Genomic DNA, 15,109 nt, shown 5'->3' with positions numbered 1-15,109 from the left:
TTGAAACAGAATATGCATCTTCAAAAAAAATCTGCAGAGCCAACTAAGTGTATATTTATATTCAGCAGTTACTCTATAGATTAACTGGATTATACAATCATCTTTGCTTTAACTTGATGTCAGAACAAACATGGATTTCGATTCAAACTGATGTCAGGATTTTACCTTTAACTCCAGCAGAAGACTAGAAATGACTTTTGTTTTACAGGGCTATTTTCGTATCACTTTAAAAAAACGATTATTTCCGGCACACATTCATGATAATTAAGACACGGGCACAGATGGGAGTCCATTTTCTCTTCTTTAATAACACATTCATATCTATGCTCTGTTTTGTTTACAAGGAGTTTTAAACAAGTGTTGATGAAGACTAAAGGAATCAGGCAGGCAGAGGGTGAAAGTCCATATACTGTAAAGACTAAAGGCGCCATGTGGTGGAAGGGGGAAGGCCAGCCAGTGTGCACCAGAGGCGCCTCCTTCCACCCGCAGCTACACAGTCAACTAAAACAACAACAGGTCCTTTTGCTCTCAAGTGACTCATCAGAAGTGAATATAGGTTATTGATCAGTGTAGAAGGTCCTTGCAGGCGCGCTAACTCATGAAGGCTTTCCCAGAAAAAAAAAAAAAAAAAAAGGTAAATGCACCCAAACACGAGATACAATCTGCAGTCAGAAGAAAACAGATAAAATAAAACATGACTTTTAAAAATGCAAGTTTCATGAAAAGAAAATAAATGTAAATTGAATCAAGAAATCTCTTTCATGTTGGGCTTTTTAAAGAAGAAATTATAAACAGGAGTTTGAGCCCCATTGAAGTGTATTATTTTTAGACTAAAAATGGAGAAAGTAAACAAAAAATCATCTTTGGAAGAAGTTTTCCTTTAATAGACTATCCACTACAGTATATGGAGATGCCGCTACCCAGGTATTTATTTATCTAGATTTATTTTGAACATTTTTTTTTTACACTTTTGTGTCCTTTTTCAGAAAAAAAAACAAAAACAAAAATACCTATTGTTCTAAGAGGTAGATCAACAAAACAATTACATGGTTACAGGTGTTTTGCCTCTTGATTCAGGCGGTGAGATTGTGAGGACGAGAGAGCGGGGCAGCAGGGCTGATCCAGGAGTGCGGCCCACACCTGAATTACAGCCCTACTGAGACGACTATCCCAGTACCACAACGTGTCAATATGAACTTTTTGTGTTTTTTTTATCTTTTCAGTCAGTTACTTTACAGTCTCGCCTTCTGGGCAGAGAGGTAAATTTTAAAAGCAAAATGAAAATAAATTATAAAGGTGAGCGTAACAGAGTGCGGGTGGTGTCTGTATCCGACGTTCTTGTTAACGTAAATTTAAGAAACAATCTTCTAGCTGAGTTTAATTTCTGATTTTCTTGAGGTAGCGTTCCTAGTTACGTGTGGTTCGTTTCTTCTCTCAGGAGTGGTAAGTAGCCTCCTCGACAGAGCAGGGAGTTTTGCTGATGTTCCTGCCCAAAAATACTTCAGACCCACTCTTTCAAAGTGTAAAGTGACGCTACTGGAGAAGGGAACATTTCATAAAGGACCGCAGCAGAGATATATATTTATATATTACCCATTTAGCTCAAAAAAGGCTTGCAATTTTGGGCCTTGTCAACAACAGATATGGTCTGCGGTTTCAACACGGTGAATTGTGCACCCAACTGGAAGCAGGAGGTCATTTTCGGTTGTGTGTGGGAATCTAAGGAAAGAGTAGGCAGCACGGTGAGTGGAGTCATATCATCCCTACCATGACACATCACCAACGTTCTCTCCTAAATTCTTTGACGTTTACGGGTCCAGTGCTCTTTGCTCAAACATGGCTGTATTGCATCTAATACAGAGACCCTTCCTGTGTGTTTGGCACAGTTACTGTCATATATGGAGCTACATGTTAGTCATATTTTAAGCGGTTTCATTTTTTTTTTATATAGATTTGTGCATTCAAAATAACAAACAGGATGATCCTCATTTTTTTTTCCAAACAAAAAGTATTAATTGAGAGAAAACAAAGAGTTAAAGAAATGTGTTCAACTGAAGTGAGCAAAACAAACACAATGGAGACCAGCGCAGAGAGAGAGGGTGAGGGACCCTGACGTTCCCACCTGCTCCAAAAAACCCAATCATATTCTTGCTTTCCACAATTAAATTAAATATCTTCGTTGCCTCCTGGAGCAGGAGAGAAGGAACCGAGAACAAGTGAAGAGAAGGAACATCTTCTCACTCGCCACAGTTGTACTAAATTGGTATCAAGTCTCAGTCGTTCGATAGGTTGACGTAGATCTGATGGAACTGTACGCCACAGATGTCATGTCCAAATAAAGCTTGCTGTATTGTTAAAATAAAACAAAAAAAAATGAATATGAACAAAACAAATGACTGCCGGCTAAGTCAATGATCCTATAATGTCTTGGTGGTTGGGAACAGAGCTCTATGGTTGGAGAGAGCTGGAGACCGAACGCAGATCTCCGCAGCTGAACAAAGATGGAAGCATTTACTCACAGAGTAGATCTGTCCCGCAGGGTTGGTGACGGGAGAAGCTTCAAGCAGGTGAGACATAAAACATCTCCTGTCTGTTCTTTGCCAAAACCTAACGCTCTTTTCCCACTTTAGGTTTTTATGTATTTTCTCCAAAAATACAAAAGCATCATGAATGTTCAGGAGTGCATCAATTCCTCAACAGTGTTATTACAGTCTCCTTCATTTTGCTTCTATTCCTCCCTCGTCGGTCGAAGACAGAGGACCATAGCTTCCATTCCTACTTTTTGTCCACCTGACCACATCCTCTTGACGAAAAAAAAACAAAAAAAAACAGAACCTTGAAAACCAGCAAACACATTCTCTCACTCGCCAAGCATGAGTGTGGCCAACAGGGAGCGTCTGAGGTGTCATGGTCAGTGCACAGATAATAAATATTCACATTCAGAGAGGTCAGAGCTAGTTCAGGTGTGTGTTCGTGGAGGACCCCGCCAACAGCGACACCGGACGGACCACCTGACAAACAGGTGTCCATCAGACTCACAGGTTAGTGGAGGAGGGCGCAACAAGTAAAAGCTTCATTTTCCATGTGACGTGTTTGTGGTTTTGAACACTTCCGCCCTCTTGCTTTGATTTGGTGATGATGTCATAACAATAGGCTAAAAGAGGGCAGGCCTTAGAAGTGCACTGCTGTCACATGACATTTCACCTTGTGCCCATCAAGACCTGCTCTCTGGAGTCAACACTGCTCCCCATTGGCCAGTATTTTCTTTAAACTATGGTCCAATCACTCATCAGGATGACTAAAAGTACGCTGTTTCACTGAAGGAAACTAAGGAACCGAAATGGCACTCAGCCCTCTACTGTGAATCGACCGTCAGTTTGAACAAAGGTCATCATCCTGAGCTCGGTCACACACAAAAAAAAAAGAAAAAAAAAATTACCAAATCATCAAGACAATACCAAAAGCAAAATACTTTTTCCTTAAAAAAATAAAAAAATATTCAGGACTCATCGCTTCTTTCTCTTCTTATACAAAACACCAGCAAGCAAAAAAACTTTTTAGTAATACTGAGGTAACTTTACCCTGAGGTAGGTTTTTTTGCCTTTCTTCTCTAATCTGCTCTAATCCTAGCAGGAGCATCCACGACAGGACCCCGCCCCTCTTTATCATACACAGACGGGGTGGGTCTGGAGGCTCCGGCCACAGGCCTTGGGCAGGCGTGGAGAGAGAACGAGGAAGCTGCTCCCTTTCCTTCTGATTTTGTCATGTCAGCGCTCAAGGCAGAAAAGCCTCCGATGCCTCGTGGTGGATGGCAATGAGCAGAACACCTCAGACGCACTTTGTCTGTCTGTCATTGCAGGACTGACTCCGGCGAAGCAAAGCCTCACTGCCTTCATTACATTCACTGGAGGGGCCGGGCTAACTCACATATCATATATATATAATATATATAAAATATGCCGTAGAAGGGGCGGGCCGGCGGCCAGCGAGCATAGCTGCTGGCTTGTTTGTTGAGATTGGTGGGAGCTGAGCCGCTGCAATAGAACTGCAGGACCAGCTGCGGCCTCCGCTGCCCTTTACTGTCTCTTGCTGGTCCTCCCGCCACATGGCAAAAACTGGCGAGCCTCTGTCTCCGCCCCGAGGCTAGTGAAAACGTCATCGAGAAGATGAGGGGCGGGAAAATAGCCAAAAGACCCCGTTTTCACTGGAAAGGCAAGGCAGTCGGACACAGCATCGGTTAACATTTACATGAAGATTATATATTTACAACCTCATATTTTTGTTTTTTTTCTAGCCTCCCCGCTATTCGGAGAATTCCTCAAAGAGCAGTGTTAACATCTGCGGCCCCTCGGCTATACTTTCATTGGCTACTGGGTTGGAGGTGGGCGTAGCACGCGCGCACACACACACACACACATACCCGTGCCGCTACAGCAGCTTCAACGCTTCCTCTCCTGACTCTGCCTCACTGCATTCTATCAATAATAGCTCTGAATATAACATTTCTATACATATATCTCTATCTTTAAAAAAAAAAGAAAGAAAGAAACCCTTAAAATATAGGACTGAGTGCGGAAGGGAAGAGAGGCCTGTGGGAGGTGGGGGGTGGCTGAGGTACAGGTGGGTGTCACTAGTGTCTCAAAGGCTGCATCAAAGCAGAAGGTTGTCATCTATTTGTCACTTAGTTTCAGTCCGTCTTTGGATGCCTAACTTGCTGTAGACGCACTAATGACCACTCGGAAGAAACCACCCCCCACTCCATCATCCTCCCATCCTCAGTCAGTCGTTCTTCTGGCCTGTCTTCTGATCTTGTTTTTTGCCATTTTTAATTTACTCATTTTTTTCCATTTCATCTTTTCATTTGTTCCTATTCTCTTTAAATGTCTGTCTTATCTCCGGGCGAATGCCTCCCTCTTCATGTCACCCCTGTCTATCGCTGGGTCCGTGTGTTGCTCTTCAATATCCGTCCGTCCGTCCGTCCGTCCATGTGTCTGTGTCAGTCCAATAGGTGGCAAGGCTCACCCACGGTGTGGCGCTCACTTCCTGCGTTGTTGATGGTCTTGGCTGAGTCCCTGTGTTGGACTGCCCATTTCTGTGAAGCCCTGTGGCTGGGGCCCCGGACCCATGGCCATTCCACCTTTCTGTGGCGGCTTGACTTGGGTCAGGATATCCCGAATCTTTCTCTGGGCCAGCTAGAACAGAGAGAAAAGGTGGGTTTCAATTCAAACGGATGGGATATTATGGTATGGAGAGGTGGGAAAAATGTCCAGCTAGATTTGCAATTCTCCTTCCCCAAGCGCACTACTGTGAGGCATGAACAAAAGAAGCAGTGCAAGTGTTGACCATAACTGGGGGTCTGCAGAGGGGCCCGTGGAAATATATATATATATATATATATTTTTTAATACTTGGATCTTGTGTGTTACCCAGTCAACAATGGCACATTTAATACATGATGCATTATCTGTAAGAAGCTACATCTCAAGAACTAATATTTTTTTACTGACTGATAATGATTGTAAGTGGCTAGAGCCATACTGATGCAGCACGATCACAGTAAACAAGTGGTTCTGACCTGGCTGGCATAGAAATGTCCGTTGATTTTGACGATGACCTGGTCATTTTCATCTGGGGTCTGATCTCTGGGCACGACGACATCCGCAGCCGTCAGGTTCTGGAGCTCGGTCACCTGTGAACAAAACACCAGGGTTGACTTCACCGCAGCAGCAATCCGTCGCCACAAACCAGCGAGTAAATATCAGGGCCTCACCGTCTTGCCGCCCTTGCCAATGACTCTTCCTGCAGCGGAAGCAGCCATCTTGATATGTGTCTCAAGCTTGACTTCCTCTTTGGGTCCAAAAAAGTTCTCTTCCTTCAGTTTGCCATAGATTCTTCCCTGAGCCTGAAAGAGCCACAGACATTATGCATGGGATCATGTTGAAGGGAAAGCTTCAGGACCACTGCTTTACTGAACCTAAACCAGTGGCTTTGATGGTGATGTAAACTATATTCTTACCTTAAACTGAGCCTCAGGAGGCCCAGTCACAATCACCATGCGGGTTTTAGCATCCGGAGTTTCAGCTGGAGCGATCTAAAGAGAACGACAACACTTAGCTGCAGTTTGGAGAAATGTTTTGTTCTTTGATGATTATTATCTTAAATTATATAGTACTTAAAGCGCCACTCGGGATTTAGTGGTTCTCTCAGCGAGGGAGTTGGTAACCTACTGCGTCATTCTGTTTAAGTGAAAGATCACTTTGAGACTACTACCACTTTGAGATGTAAGACATTGTTAATAAGGTGGTATCAGGCACCACAGGCCTGTGATCTGCAGGATGAGGTTTGTGGTTATGAAGAGGGACAGAGTGTAGGCAAGGCCCAAGATTAAATGGTGGAATGAAGAGGAAGAATTCTTTTCAGGTGAATTATTTTCCTCCAGGTGGGGGAATACAATTCTGAAGGTGTTGTCCAGCTTGAGTGGAGAAGTCACCTTTCAATCTACAGTATTGTCTTTGCAAACCTAAACAAAGGCTAGGACAGAGTACCGAGGGACCGTGGTACGGTATGAGAAAGGCAGGGATGTAGAAGATGGGATAGCTTAAGGTGGTAGAAGGTTCTTTTTTGGTAAACTGTATTACACTAACAGAAGAGAATTTTTGTAGCAAGTGAGTTTAATAAGTTATTTGTAGCGCATTTTGAGCTATGAATTGAGATGGCAATCTCGAGATGCTTCCTTTCACCACATGTCCATGTTGCCTGGGCAGGTGTACAGAGTCAGAGGTACAGAAAGTCAAGACAGAAAAAACTCAAACCTTGATGGAAGCGCCAGCAAAGCGACTCAGCTGCTTGATGTGCTGCCCTTTCTTTCCGATGATGGCTCCCACTGCCTGAGCAGGGATGTACACATGCACCGTCTCCTGCTCCGGAGCCTGGGTGAACACCAACAGTATTTTATTTCAAGGGTTATATTTGTCTAAATGATTTCTTCTCTACGCCTATCCGTTATATTATTGTTTAAGAAACATATTTATTGTAACTGAACCAAAGAGACGGACGTCAAAACAGCTTCATTGCAGACAGGCTTGCCAATTTTAAGACAGAATTATTCGTTTTTTTTCTCCTATCTTGCTTTATAATCACTGCTGAGCTTAATAAGTAAAACAAAACGGTTACTCACCCCAAAGCAACCATAAGGGGCGCCACCGACCGCATTTCCAGGTGGCGGTGGGGGCATATTGGAGGAAGATGGGAAGAGACCCAGTGCACCCAGGTTAAGACCAGGAATAAGGTGAGTCTGTTGCTATGGAGAAGACTCCTGGTTAAAAACCATTTGGGGGAACACAATGAACGGAATGTGTTCGTATGAAGACTCACATTCATGGCAGCGATGTCGTTCTCATATGCCTCCCTGATCTTTTTCATCACCTCCACTTCTGCCTGGCAGCAGGCTTCCACAAGGCCTTTAATGGTGATGGTTCTCTCTGGGTTGTACAGGGTCAAGTCCTGCAGACTGCACACAACAAGTCGTTGAGTCAGAATGAACCAATATTAAAAGGATAAAATTGGGACTGGAATTTTCTTTCTTTTTTTTTGTTTTTTTATTTAGAGCAAAAAATACGACATAGCAGTAAAATAAAAAACAGTGCATTAACATGAAGCGCAAATATTATATGATAGTTTATGGGCTCAAAAACTGATGACTCAAATAGACAAATATTTAAGTATAAAGCGCTGAGTGGCTTAAACATCAGACTGCTTCTTACGGTGAGATGGTGATCTTGGTGTCTGTGTCCTGCTCAATCTTCTTTAGGTTCTTTCCCTCCTTTCCGATCAAACGGCCAACAAAGTTGTTGTGGGCAAGAATCTTCAGGGGAATCAACTCCTCCGCCCTGGAAAGATTTGGAAACGCTTCGTAAGCACAGATTTCTTGCCACCAGATTCAACGCTTAAATTACATTTCTTCCTCAACGCACGCTTTGGTGTCTTTGGCTTCCTGTTGCATGATTTCCAGTATCATTCTGCAGGCAGACGAGCAGCCCTCAGGGGTGGAGTGAATGCTGATGGGCTTCTCAGCAGCCCCTGCATTCTCCTTTCGGTGGACGTCAACTCTGTTAACACAAAAGCACTTTCAAAGCGCCTGCAGAGCACTTCTACACAGCAGTGCATTTGCTACTGCAAATGGATCGCACACAGCATGCACCACTGGCACACTCTACCAGATGTCATTTGTTCAAACTATTCATGACTGGATCTGAAGGAAAAACACCTGAAACCATAAACTTGGCAATATTATTTAGTCTAATCTAATAAATAACACCACCATCTTGTGGCTATGATGGCAGTTTAACTGACAATAAAACACTACACTTCTGAATTCCAATGAGAGTCGCATTTAGAACAGGTGTGTTTTTGGAGTGTGAAGAATCACCAACACGATCAGCGTCTTCACATTGAGAGGACAAAAAAAAACGGGGAAAAGAAAGCACGCTCAGCGTTTATAGAGCGTGTCTGCCAGTTTCTCCAATTTCAAAGTGACCACTGAAACACGTCCTTAGCATCTGTAAATCAGCTGCAGTTCACAACAGTGGAGGTTGCAAACACTTACTTGCTCTGTGTCTGCTTGGTGATGTTGCGAATTGTGGCTCCCTCCTTGCCAATAATGGCTCCCACAAACTGCGTTGGGACCAGAAGTCTGAGGGGCATGTCGGCGTGCTGACATTTGGGTGGCATGCCAGAGCTCGGGGACCCGCCACGAGGGCCACCCCGGGGTCCATAACCCGGACGACGGCCATTGTCCTGGCCTCTGTGGCCTCCCTCCATCTCTGAGGTTTCATCTGGGATGTAACTGACACGGAGGGCGTTGTTCTCACACTGGTAACCATTCAGCTTCTGGATGGCTCTGAGAGAGAAGCGAAGGAAGGAAAAGTACAATGCATTCATTTTCTGTAATGTGTATTAAATCATAGACCTCAACGGATCTGAAACAAGCAGCAAATGTCAGTAAACTGAGTCAATGTAATATGGAACGAAAGTCGCCTGACAATGTTGCAGTATGACAGAAAAAGTAGTTCACAAATATGACCTGTAGGTGGCAGCCAAGCATCATAGGACGGAATTTATGAGCGCGGAAAGACAGACAGTCATGATCAACTTCGAGGTTTTCATGAACAGTCACGTTAAAACGGTGTTTAAAAAAAAGGAAAAAAGAAAGAGGAAGACTTACTGCCGGGCATGTTCTCTTGATGCGTATGTGACGTTGACCACTGCAGTCTCACAGTCCGTGTTCACTGTAACACAAACAAGAATGTTGCTTTACAAAATGATATTGCTGCTCAGGAAAATGGGACACTTCTGGAATTAAAATGAGCTTGCATGTGTGTTCGCTCAACTTGACAAGAATGATGAAGAATGTTTTTTAATTACACTTTTCATTTCAAGGCCAACCAGTAGATGTGTAATAACAATGTCATGTGTTGTTGCCCAAATTTCTTTTATATCTGGAAAATTCTAACTAACCATCAATAGATACTTTTTTTTTCTTTTGCCATTTAAGCATAAAAGTTGTTCGAGCCATCCAATCGCCCATTATGCACACCACCCAGGATTTTTTTTTTCTGAAATAGCTTGTTGCTGTGTTAATGTGTGTCACTATTTTTTTGCACATTAAAATATGAACAAAAGAAAATACAAACAAAGGCACATTTTCATTATCTTTACATACATTTGTGGGTCATGTGTGAAGACCTTTGCGGTCTTGATTCATAGTATTTTTTCCACACACAAATTCTTTTCTGCGATTGACTGCATGGGAGATTTTTTTATTAAGGGCTACTATGAGAAACAGATGAACTTACAAGTTGAAGCACAGTCATAAGACAATATGATTCATGCAAAGTGTAACATTTAGAATTGTCAAATGAATCAGTAGTTGCAAGTGTTACTACTCATTTTCAGTTTTGAGTACGCAAATCAGCTACTTCTGTAGGGCTTTAACGAATCAAAAACAGAGCAGAATTCTATAGAGTCATGTCATCGCTGTAGTGAAACAAAACTTGATGAAAAGTTTACTTCTGACTAGATTTATCATTTCACCATTTTCATTTTTTAAAGTGAAATGCTACACAAAAAAGATATAGATAACTGAGATGACTGTTTCCACTCTTACACAGCCAGTTGTTTTCATCAAAAGGACATTTTATTGTGAATAAAATCACACCTTGTTCACAGTTCTCCACGGTTCCACACTGGGCCATTAGACCATCCAGCACCTGAGACACACAAACAAATACGTTAAAAAGAAAGATAAATAATTTAATAATAAACAAGATAATTTTCATTACGCCAGACCATACAGATAGAAAACTGTGAAAACAAATGTAGTTTTATTCAACGTAGCTTGTGATAATAGAAAAGACACAAATTATTACTGAAGACAACTTTGAATTGTGTGCACAATAAACATTGTAAACAGAATATGAAGTAAAATAGGATTTCTACAAGTGAATTGGTCTTTAATTCACTGATCCTGTCGGTGTGACTGGAATAGGTATTGTTCCACAGACGGGACACAGTCATAATGACATGTCAAACAATGACCTGACGGATATTCAGTTTTGTTTACAGAATCATAAAACGGGTTCATGGGCCGAGGTCTGTTGGTTTGAGCACACACACCCCACATTGCTGCATTGAGCAAATGTGTGATTAAAGTAGTCGATCTAAAACCTTTTATACCAGACATCTAACCCCTGCACTTAAAGAATTGAAGAATAAATGCTGCGATAATGTTTCCTGGACCCCAAACTATGGAAGAGATTCCAGTCACAATACTTAATCACATCCAAGCCTGTGAAATGAATAGCCATTTTTAATCATTCTTCTTTGGAATGTGGGTTCAAATGTTCATCTTTGATTTCCTCACAATCGTTATGGCTTTTTCTCATTTTTCCTACGAACCCATTTTGACCATGTGATGTGTCCTTTTCTTCACAATTTACACAGTTTGTTTTCAGCAGCAAGACATTTCACAGCTTAATCAAATTATATGACTAAAATACATTTTATTCTCCATTGTTCTATTATGTTTCTATTTGTATGTATTTTTATTATTCTATTTGTTATATCTATTTTTTCTGTTTTGTCTGGAAACATCTAAATTGTGCCGAAATTTACTTCAGCACGTTTCAATACCCTAATGATCATTATTTTTAAATTTATATTCAGGCTGGCTTTCAATAAATATTACTCAATATTTGAGCTCTGTACATTAATATCAATTGGTCACCAATTCTAGATTGCAGCGGCTCTGCTGTAGCGGGTTTGGGAGGACTTCTTATGCTCAGGAAAATGTCAGACAACACAGACTCCTTCCTGCCAAACACGCTGCCAGCTGTTACATACGAACTGTGATATGACACGAGACAGCTTCATTCTGCTCGTATGATGTCAATGAAGCAAGAACATCACAATAAAGTTACAGTGAGCCATCGGCGCTGCAAAGCAGAGAACAGCACAGTAGGTGGCAGGCTGCAAGAGGAATGACACTCTCGATGGGTCATAAGATCTTAAGAAACACAGACCCTCAGGGAAATATGTCCTTTCGGAATTTCGCTAAGAAAAAAAAAGGAAGACTAAAACTTTGGTTCTCCTACCTCTAACGTTCCCAATTCACTGTGTAATCAAGAGGAACAGAAATGGAAAGCTTACCTCCCACTGCAGGTGAGGTGGAATGTTTCTGATTTGTAGTTTCCTGGTCCTGAAACAAAAGGAGACCATACGTTAACAAAACAGGTCACACATCAAATGCGTACGTCTGAATTTAAACTATTGAGAGCTTATGTGACGCATCACTATCTGAAACAGCATTTTACATTTTAGATTGTTCCTCTCTTTGACGTCTTGCTATTCCCCTCCACCACCCCCACCCCCCGCCTGTTCCACCCAACCTCAGGAGGCACAACTCATGTGAATGGATTTTCGTACTTCAAAATACCTGGGTCCCACCCCAGGCATAATAGCTTACCCCACTTGATCAAAGAGGGCAGATCCCACCCACTTTCACACCTCCAGTTTTCAGAGTTCCGCCTTATCACACCATTTTCCAAACCCCCCCCACTATTCACTTCCCCACCCCCACCAAGCCTATCACTGAACCCATATAACCCCGGCTGTCACCGCCTGCCCACCCTATGGCCTTTACCATTGGCTGACACCAGGGTAACGCATCAAGAATGGGAGCTGGGGGTAAAAGAAAATGGCGGCACCAACTGATGGACAGAAAAATGTGGGTAGTTGTTCAGCAGTTGCATATTTATTATCTTATCTCTGCCACACAGTATAACACATTTATACACACAACCCAGTGCGTTTATTTGTTTAGATTTTTAATTACATACTGAAAATTCTGTTTTTAAATTTGCTTAAATATTTATTTTTACAGCATAAAAAAAAGTCTCAGACAATGGATACATTAAAAAAAAAAAAAAATAGGATAGCCATAGTTACAAACTTTCTGACGTCCAATTTTTGAGCTTTTAACAACATTGGATTCAAGATGAACTCTAGCATTCTGGTAAACACAAGAACAGGAAGGGCTCTGTGCATTTTTATTTAGAATGTAAAATACTACATAGTTCAGTTATTTATTTTGTTCTAGTTATTACAACCGTAGCTGCCACCTATGGATTACCATTTATGTGATTTGACAGCCCATAAATAACAGTTGATGAAGGTATTTTGATATGGAGCAGTGAAACACCCAACACAGAGATTTTTGCACTACACATCCAGCACAGACTTGTATGTTGCCATCACTACTAAAACAAGACAAATATTCCTTTAAAGTCATGAAGACATTTTGTGTCATATTTTTTAATTTAGCCAGCTTTACTGAAGACTGGGAAGGGAGCTAAGATATCTGGAATTCAATATTTGAGTAAGAACAATTTTATATGTTTTAACTGTTGAGAAGTAAAATGCACATTTTGCCAAACACGCCCCCAGCAGTTTCATACAAACTGTGATAAGACACACGAGACAGCTTCATTCTGCTCGTATGATGTCAATGAAGCAATAACATCACAATAAAGTTACAGTGAGCCATCGGCGCTGCAAAGCAGAGTACAGCACAGTAGGTGGCAGGCTGCAACAGGAATAACTCTTAATAGGTCATAAGATCCGCGTCTTAAGAAACACAGGACCCTCGGGAAATATGTCCGTTCAGAATTTCACTTAAAACAAAGGAAGATTAATTAGAAAAAAACGTTGCTACTACTATCTTTAACGTTAACAGTGACTGCGTTATTTATTAAACAGTTATTTGGCTTACCAGTGCACAATTTCTGAAGTTTGAAAAGTCTGTTCTTCTTCACTGACGAATGTAGTCAGTCATGCATAAGGTTGGTTTAAATTGTTTAATTGATTTATGGGCTGTCTTCATTGGAAATTACATTACAATAATATTAAAGGCAATCTACGCAAAACACAGGACTAAGTCATAATTAAATTACAGCATCATTTAAGTCGTATAGACAGAATTAATTAAAAAAATAATATAACAACATAAACTCTTAAATTGAATCCAGCCAAGTATTATCATTATTAAACTGTATTGTTTGTTTTCAAAACACGTAGACACTAAAACTTTGTTAATTATCTATAAGTCTATTATTCTATTCATATTTTTTTTTCATGAAGTATCTTTGTAAGTAGCACATCAAAAGTATGGCTACATACGTGGATCCATTTAAATACGCAGGTCTCACTGCAGGAATTCATTTCATCAAAGTGAGGAGTGGTTGCTCTAGCAGGGGTCAGAGTTCAGTCTGTGACCTCCCTGTTGCTTCAGCAGCGGGCCTCCATTTTAAAAGGATCGCTTACACAAAATGGACACGCTTGCCACCCCACCACTTGCACATAAAACACGTAACTTGATTCAATCGTTCGCGTAAAAGGGGGCTACTGGGTGACACGGAATGACTTGACGTGTTCATCTCCAACCGCTTGTTCCTTCCCCGTGATCCTGCCATGTGGAGGTTTGGCGGTCGAGCGGTTTAAGGTCCTCGCGCCATCACCAGCACTTCCCCCCACGTTGCTCGCCATTTTGTGGATCATCAAGCCATTTCATGTTGCAGAGTGGGGCGGAGAAATGGAGGGCCCACATGGAAGTTGTCAACATGACCGTACACCGCCCGTTTCTAAAGCGAACCAGGCGCGCGTCGCTTTGTTTGACTTGAATGAAGGGACAAGAAACCATCATTTGATTTGCTCCATCTGATCGAGGATTCACTGCCCACAAATGTATGATTAATAATTGTGTTCATAATTACAAAGTGATCGCAATGTATTCGTGCAGCCGCTCAGCGCCGCAGTGAAGCGCAGCCTGGGTGAGCAATGTGGAGCCCCCCACCTGACGCACAGTGTTCAGGGCAGCGAAGACGAAATATCTAGGTCAAAGCATCTTAACAGGCAGTAGCTTTACAACAAGTTTGTTAAACATTTCAATCAAAACTCAGTGATCCCCCTCTGTCGCCCCGCTCCCCAGCCATACATCCATGTGAGAGCCGGCAGGCCGCCATCTTTAACAGACAACGCCCATTTACTACAATGAGCACGCAGTCACGTGACAAGAGGGGCTTCCATTGCATAGGAGGATGAAGGCGACCCCCAGCCCCTACACTCTCACACAAACACACACATTTTCAGTATACGTCGGTGTCTTTTTGACACAAATCTTCCTGTGACCACTTCCTCTCACGTTCACAGACAGAGCACGTCGCCCTCGACGAGTTTTACGGAAAGCTAAACACGCATGAGCGATGAAATCGAGGACGCGGGCGACACTTGCAGAACCGTTACACACGTCATCACCTCCGCCATAAACTTGAGGCTCCGTCCGCTTGACATAATTTCTAAATCCCAGATTTTTTTTTTCAGTCACATTATCAGTTTAAGAATGTATTCCCATTTGTAACATTAAAATATGTTAATATTCCAACATTATATTTCAGCAGTAACGACAAAGTGGAAATTAATCCACGCACACAAATAAAACACGCTGGAACCAGCTACTAACGTGACGTGCTCAAGTAAAATAAACAAGACAAGTCCA

At 41.9% G+C, this 15,109-nt stretch overlaps 1 protein-coding gene across 5 annotated transcripts in view; it reads right to left on the bottom strand.

Moving 5' to 3' along the window:
• Positions 1-304: 304 nt before the first annotated feature.
• igf2bp1 (insulin-like growth factor 2 mRNA binding protein 1) overlaps positions 305-15,109 on the bottom strand; it is a 31,039-nt gene continuing 16,234 nt past the window's right edge. For 3 of the 5 annotated variants that reach the window (XM_053852665.1, XM_053852662.1, XM_053852666.1), the window contains 13 exons: positions 11,707-11,755; positions 10,217-10,268; positions 9,224-9,287; positions 8,606-8,899; positions 7,956-8,108; positions 7,764-7,889; positions 7,375-7,510; positions 7,178-7,300; positions 6,813-6,929; positions 6,017-6,091; positions 5,771-5,902; positions 5,576-5,689; positions 305-5,192 (listed from right to left, as the gene is read on the bottom strand). In XM_053852665.1, the coding sequence (XP_053708640.1) occupies positions 5,037-5,192; positions 5,576-5,689; positions 5,771-5,902; positions 6,017-6,091; positions 6,813-6,929; positions 7,178-7,300; positions 7,375-7,510; positions 7,764-7,889; positions 7,956-8,108; positions 8,606-8,899; positions 9,224-9,287; positions 10,217-10,253 (1,527 nt within the window). In that variant the 5' untranslated portion in view covers positions 10,254-10,268; positions 11,707-11,755 and the 3' untranslated portion in view covers positions 305-5,036. The remainder of the gene's footprint in view (positions 5,193-5,575; positions 5,690-5,770; positions 5,903-6,016; positions 6,092-6,812; positions 6,930-7,177; positions 7,301-7,374; positions 7,511-7,763; positions 7,890-7,955; positions 8,109-8,605; positions 8,900-9,223; positions 9,288-10,216; positions 10,269-11,706; positions 11,756-15,109) is intronic. The other 2 variants (XM_053852663.1, XM_053852664.1) reach the window with 2 other exon arrangements.

Source organism: Synchiropus splendidus, chromosome 19, assembly GCF_027744825.2.
Source record: "Synchiropus splendidus isolate RoL2022-P1 chromosome 19, RoL_Sspl_1.0, whole genome shotgun sequence".
NCBI classification, from domain to species: domain Eukaryota; kingdom Metazoa; phylum Chordata; class Actinopteri; order Syngnathiformes; family Callionymidae; genus Synchiropus; species Synchiropus splendidus.
The sequence above is the reverse complement of the archived record's forward strand: the minus strand, read 5'-3'. Positions and strand labels throughout refer to the sequence as shown.